This window comes from Mastomys coucha, unplaced genomic scaffold (genome assembly GCF_008632895.1).
Source record: "Mastomys coucha isolate ucsf_1 unplaced genomic scaffold, UCSF_Mcou_1 pScaffold15, whole genome shotgun sequence".
NCBI classification, from domain to species: domain Eukaryota; kingdom Metazoa; phylum Chordata; class Mammalia; order Rodentia; family Muridae; genus Mastomys; species Mastomys coucha.
This window is the reverse complement of record NW_022196897.1, coordinates 17843099-17849802: the sequence shown is the minus strand read 5'-3', so window position 1 is coordinate 17849802 and position 6704 is coordinate 17843099. Positions and strand designations below refer to the sequence as shown.

The following is a 6704-nucleotide window of genomic DNA, read 5'->3' as shown; positions in this document are numbered from 1 at the left end:
AAAAAAAAAAAAAAAAAAGAGAGAGCTATGACTTAGTAGTCAAGTATATATACCTCTGTTAGAGAGTCCCGAGTTCAGTTCCCAGTACCCACATAAGGGCAGCTCACAACCACCTTTAATTCATCCTCTTTGTGTCTCTGAGTGCTCATGCACAAGCACATATATAATTAAAAATAGAAATTAAAATTTAAAAAAGGGTTTCAAAGATAGTCAAAATAAGAGTATATCTTTTTGAGAAAATCAACATGGCAAAGAGAAAAGTGTACTTTCCCTTAATACTATGGTATCATTAAAGAAGCATAGAAAAATTATTTTCGGGCCAGGCAGTGGTGGCACACACCTTTAATCCCAGCACTTGGGAGGCAGAGGCAGGCGGATTTCTGCGATCAAGGCCAGCCTGGTCTACAGAGTGAGTTCCAGGACAGCCAGGGCTACACAGAGAAACCCTGTCTTGAAAAATGAAAAAAAAAAGGGGCTGGAGAGATGGCTCAGCAGTTAAGAGCACTGACACTGCTCTTCCAGAGGTCCTGAATTCAGATCCCAGCAACCACATGATGGCTCATAACCATCTGTAATAAGATCCGATACCCTCTTCTGGTGTGTCTGAAGATATCTGCAGTGTACTTATATATAATAAATAAATAATTAAAAAAATTATTTTCTTGACTCAAAAACTAATGGGCCCAGAGTTTAGAGCTCCTGTCTCGAGGTTATCAATCCCCTCTGAAACACTAGAGCTAGCTGACAGTCTTCTTTAACATAAGGACATATGCGGACTCATTCTACTGCAAGAATACTGACACTGTTCCTACCACATGCACAAACCCTGGTTTCCAGTCCTGCTTTCAATCATACTAATACCTGGATTGTAGATTTCACTAGGAGATGTAGTGCTTCCAGTCTGGAAAAGCTGAGCTTCTAAAGTGCTCGCCCTCCTTTTCCAGCACTCCTGCAGGTGAGGCTTTCTGACCAGAGAGCATCCACTTACCCTGATGGTTTCAGATGCGAAGTGCCCTTCAGAAATCATCGAGTTTCCTGTCTCATCCAGCTTTACAATGGCTCCTGAGTTGGCCTGTACTTCAGCTTCAAAGGCTTGGTGCTTCTGGAGCTTTCCCTGGTAGTAGAACACAAGTAAGCCCCAAGTGTTACCATACAATCCTCCTCTTGTCCCCATACCAAACGTCCCTTGTCCTTAGTCCCATCAGCTCTAGTGATGGAGGCAACCAATCAAATACAGAGGCTATGTATGTATCTCTACAACCCTGGCGTGTGAACACTTTCAACTTTGCAAGTGCAAGACACTATAGAATATTTAAAATTTATTGTCTATGGAGAAGTAGCTTTTATCTAGAAAACAGGACCACACTCAGTTTTCCTAGCTCTCAGTGTTTACCCTGTTTAATCCAGTCATTCACGTTCCACTTGCTTTAGAAGCCATACTCAAACCTTTCTTACATTCCATTTATTGTATGTATGTATATATATATGTATGTATGTATGTCTGTCTGTATGTATGTATGTACGTATGTGAGTTCACTGTAATTCTCTGCAGACACACCAGAAGAGGCAGGCAGATCTCTGAGATTAAGGTTAGCCTGGTCTACATATTAAGTTTCAGGTCAGCTAGGGCAGCACAGGAAGACCCTGTCTCAAAAACTAAAAATCCAAAATAACCACCAAGACCTTTCCTGGAAATGCCTGGGCTTCCAGTAGCTTTGAGATAGCAATTTAAGAACCATCAGTTTAAAGTAGTGCTTCTCACACTATGTGGTTGGTAAGACCACTAGAAATACAGATTCATAACAGTAGCAAATTACAATTACGAAATAGCAACAAAAATAATGTTATGGTTGGGGTAGGTCACCACAACACGAGGAACTGCAGTATTAGAAAGATTGACAATCACTGGTTTAAAGTATTCAGAAAAGAAAACCTCATGCCTGCAAACCACTCTTATTCCACCCCAACCCCTCATATACTAGGGTCTTCTCAGAGCACAGTGTTGGTCTGACTTACATTCTTCTAGCTGCCCAATCTTTTTTGGGCCCTTGACTTCTGAGAGGCAAGAACCGCTGGTAGCTCAGACATACCTGCAAGTTGGTTGGGTCTTTGTAGTTCTCATCAGATGCAACCTGAAGCTTCTCCTGAATCCACTTCTCCAACTCTTCAGCATCTCTTTGAAAAAACTGGAACCTATAGGAATCCTCCAGTTTCTGCCGCCGCAAGGTAGAAAGCTCCTTGAAGCGGTGATACCGATCCAGGACCTGCTGCCGTCTCTCCTGGATGTCCTCGGCTGTTTCCAGCACTTTGACCCCACTTGGATCCATTTTCTGAAAAGACAGAATGACCACAAATAAGCCCCACAGACAAAATACGTAATGGAATTAATTAGGCTCTCTGAAGGAAAGGAATCAGAAAATCCAAGCAAACAAACTATGAAGTAGCCCCTTCCAGGGAAAAAGCCATATGAATAATAGTTATCTTAGTGGTCTTAGGCAACCCCTGAAGGGTCAAGACCCACCGGCTGAGAACCACTGAGCTGTGTATTTACTCCTCACAGCACCTTCTACTCCAGCTTTTCAGAGGATGGTTTTGATAGCAACAAAAACTGAAGGAGTTAAATGGAAGAGCTAAGGGGCTTCAAGATTCAAAGGAAAGATTGATGTTTGACAAATTAAATAAATTTACTCAAAAAAAAATCTTTTCATCTTGATTTTGAATTGAAGATGTCTGAATTCCTTTATTTATTTAATTTTTTTAAGTTTTTTGAGATGGGTTCTCTGTGTAGTCCTGGCTGTCATATAACTTGCTCTATACACCAGGCTGGCCTCTGCCTCCCGAGTGCTGGAATCTGAGGCATGCGCCACTACCACCGGGGTGACTTTTTTTAAAAGAGAGTCTCATGTTATAGCTGGTCACTTGTTACGTAGTTACAGGTAACCCTGAATTTCTGAACCCCTGGGTGCTGAGATTACAAGAATGTTCTACCAACACCAGGTTTGGTGCACGCTAAGCACTTTAACAAAACTGAAATATATTTCCTACCCCTAATTTACTCTTATTTAAACCAGCTTTCCCATTTGTCACAGAAATTGTGAAGACTGGTGTAACTGACAGTGGGGCTTCACTAAACCCTAATTTGTTTTGTTTTGTTTTTGTTTCTATTATGTATGTGAGTATACTGCTGTTTTCAGACATACCAGCAGATGGCATTGGATCCCATTTACAGGACTTCCTGGAGAGCAGTCAGTTCTCTTCTTAATTGCTGAGCCATCTCTCCAGCTCCCTAAACCCTAATGTTAATCAGGCAGTTTTCTAAGCAGTTTTGCCAAATTTAATGTCAAAAGAGAACATGACCTATTATGTGAGAAACAAAGATAATGCTACTTAGATGTTATAAGAAATAAGTCACCATGGGAATAGAGAACAACAGTAAAGCAACTGCTTAGCAAGGCCATCAATTCCATCCCAGCATCAAAGAGAAAAAGAAACCATTTTATACTCTAGTCATTTAAGACCACAGAAAAATAGATGTAATTTATAAAAAGCTTCTAAAATTTAGAAATACATGACCCTGTACAAGCTACCTTTCCTACTACGCTTAGAGTGGCTAAGAATGGCAAGTAACCTTTCCCACTTTAAAAGTACAGTCTTTAGCATATATACCCATCAATTAACTGATTTCTCAACATCAAGAGAATTTCTCTCAGGAAGCTGAGGCAAGAGAATGGAGATTTCAAGCCTAGCCTGAGTTACACAGTCAGATGTTTCAAAAAGCAAACAAGAAGAGGTTAAGAGTACTGGCTACTCTTCCAGAAGAGGCAAGCTAGGTTTCTAGCACCCATATGGCAGGCAGCTCACAACTGCCTATAACTCCAGTTCCAGGGAATTCAATACCTTTCTCTGACTTCATGGACATCAGGCACAAACATGGTATACATAAAAAACAAACCAAGGGCGGGGCAGTGGTGGCGAATGCCTTTAATCCTAGCACTTGGGGAGGGGCAGAGGCAGGCAGATTTCTGAGTTCGAGGCCAGCCTGGTCTACAGAGTGAGTTCCAGGACAGCCAAGGGCTACACAGAGAAACCTTGTCTCAAAACAAACAAACAAACAAAAACAAAAACCAAGGGCTGGTGAGATGGCTCAGTGTACCACACATGCTTGACAATCTAAGTTAGATGGCTAGAATCTACATAGATAAGGGAGAAAATCAATTCTACAAAGTTGTCTCCAGGTTTTCAGGTAACAGTTTTTATACCTTTTATACAGTTCACAGAACAGTATCTGGACAGACCTTAACGCTCATCTGCCCTACGAAACGTACTCAGGATCTCCTCTATAGACAGTACTTTGTTTTGACACAGTCTCACTAGCCTAGGTGTGGGCCTAGTATTCATTATGTTTGCCAGACTGGCTCTGAACTTATGGTAAATCCTTCTGCCTCTTCCCATCAAAGTGCTTAGATTTCCAGTATGGGCCACTATTCCCGGCCCAGGCTGTGAGTATGTATTGTGTATGTGAGTTTGATTCTCAGGATTTGCATGATAGGAGAGAACCCACTCTTACAAGCTGTCTGTTGACCTCCATGCACAAGGTGGCACAGGAGCACCCCTGGACACACAAGTATATAATATGTAATAAACATCTTAAATATATTACTATTGTTGTTGTTGTGGGATGGTGGTGGTAAGAAGAGGTAAGGGATAGAGGGAGGGAAGGAAGGGTACAGACCTGAGTCATCTCTCCTGCCCCTTCCCTGACACATGGTCTCTTCACTGAAGCTGTAGCTTACTGATTTGACTTAGCTGCCCGAACAGCTCCCCTTCTACCTGACTTGAGTCACTGGAGTCACTTGAGTCACTGCTATGCTTAGAACTTCATAACAATTGCTTTTCTATAAGCCACCTCCCCAATCAGGAAAGAAGTCTTAGAAAACTTCAAAGCCATTTGTATTTTTTTTTAAACTCCCATGGAGCTGAAGATGACTTTTAACATCAGATTCTCCTGCCTGGGATTAGATATGCCTGGCCTGTACATAATTTTTTTTTGCCTAAAATGTCCCATCCCTTCTTTCCCTGGGAATTCCTACACATACCTCAAGATACACAGAAATAAGTATATTCCAAGCCCTATTCCCTGCCCCATCTCTGCTGCAGCTATACTATAAGGAGCAGAGCACTTAGACCTACTTCCTCCTGATGAGCAGATACCTACTGTCTGAAACTTGTAGTTCTGGTGTAAGGGAAGTTAAGAATGCTCATTTAGGTGGGCGGTGGTGGCGAACACCTTTAATCCCAGCACTTGGGAGGCAGAAGCAGGAGAATTTCTGAGTTCGAGGCCAGCCTGGTTTAAAGAGTGAGTTCCAGGACAGCCAGAGCTACACAGAGAAACCCTGTCTCGAAAAAAAAAAAAAAAAAAAAAGCTCATTTAGCTCGTTTCTTGCTTTCCTCTAGTTTGTGTACTACAGCAATGAAGAATTGCTCTGCTGAGAAGGCTCCTAGTGTTTTATGTGTGTGGAATCATGGTCTGAATGATTTGTCTGCATACTGTTCAAGTCAAAATTAGAAAAAGGTCTTAGGTGGATAAGCTGCAAGGCCAAGCCAGGAGATACATCTAGAGAAAGGCTGCGCTGTGAGCAGTCCTACTTGATTTCCTTTACCCTGACTGCTTCTAGCATCAAGAAGTATTTACAGAGTGTTCTTACTGTGTGTGTCTCAGTATCATGCTCTGCTCAAAGAAAGTTTAGACTCCCCTCTACAAAAAAGTGGGTAAGAATGATAGCAGGTCACATGGAGAAAGAACCCAGAGACTGAGAAGTAAAAACTCATCTTCAGTAGGAAATCTGGGGACTCAACCAGGAATGTTAGTCAGGAACAGTTTCCCTTTGCTGGACTATCTAATTTTTCTTTTCTGCTCCTAAGGTGAGGAAGTAAGATAAACCTCTTAGAAGTTGGACAAACACCATGGACATTACTCTTACTCTTTTATGTTCTTTTGTTTGTTTGGTTTCGTTTTGTTTTTTGAGACAGGGTTTCTCTGTATAGCCCTGGCTGTCCTGGAAGTTACTCTGTAGACCAGGCTGGCCTCAAACTCAGAAATCTGCCTGCCTCTGCCTCCCAAGTGCTGGGATTAAAGGTGTGAGCCACCAAGGCCCGGCACTTTTTTATGTTCTTAAAATGAGTTTGCTCTGCTGTACATACTATTAATTAATTCTCTTGGTATGGTAACAAGGATTGTTTCTAAACATTTAAATGTAAGAAAGGCAATTTGAAAAAATAAAACTGTAAGCCAGGTATAATGTAACATGCCTATAACCCCAACACTCTGAAGGCAGAGGCAGGAGGCTCTCTTAAGTTCAAAGCTAACCTTGTCTATATATGCTAAGTTCTAGTCCAGCCAGGACTAAAAAGTAAAAAACCTGTCTCAAAATAAACATATATGCTTACTGACTAAATGACCAAGCAAATTCACAAATTCACTTGCAAGGAGTGAGGTGGGGGGCTGGATAATGATTCTTTCTCCATATTGTAAAACTACTACTAAGGTAAATGTTAAATTTGTGACAAGAATGGCATATAATCTACTAACTAAAGATACTTAACTAAGTATCATCAATCAGTTGGGCTTCTCGAATGCTCCCTAAAAGAAGCAACTCCTCTCTTCACTACCACATGTTGACTTCAGACAAGCAGCTCAGCAAGGC

The 6704-nt window shown here is 41.5% G+C and overlaps 1 protein-coding gene across 4 annotated transcripts in view; it reads right to left on the bottom strand.

The window, feature by feature from the left end:
• The window catches only part of Sptan1 (spectrin alpha, non-erythrocytic 1), a 67584-nt gene that overhangs the window by 52924 nt on the left and 7956 nt on the right, over nucleotides 1–6704 (bottom strand). For all 4 annotated transcript variants that reach the window (XM_031369628.1, XM_031369630.1, XM_031369631.1 and 1 more), the window contains exons 2-3: nucleotides 2091–2330; nucleotides 989–1114 (exon numbers count right to left, since the gene is read on the bottom strand). In XM_031369628.1, coding sequence (XP_031225488.1) covers nucleotides 989–1114; nucleotides 2091–2327 — 363 coding nt within the window. In that variant the 5' untranslated portion in view covers nucleotides 2328–2330. The remainder of the gene's footprint in view (nucleotides 1–988; nucleotides 1115–2090; nucleotides 2331–6704) is intronic.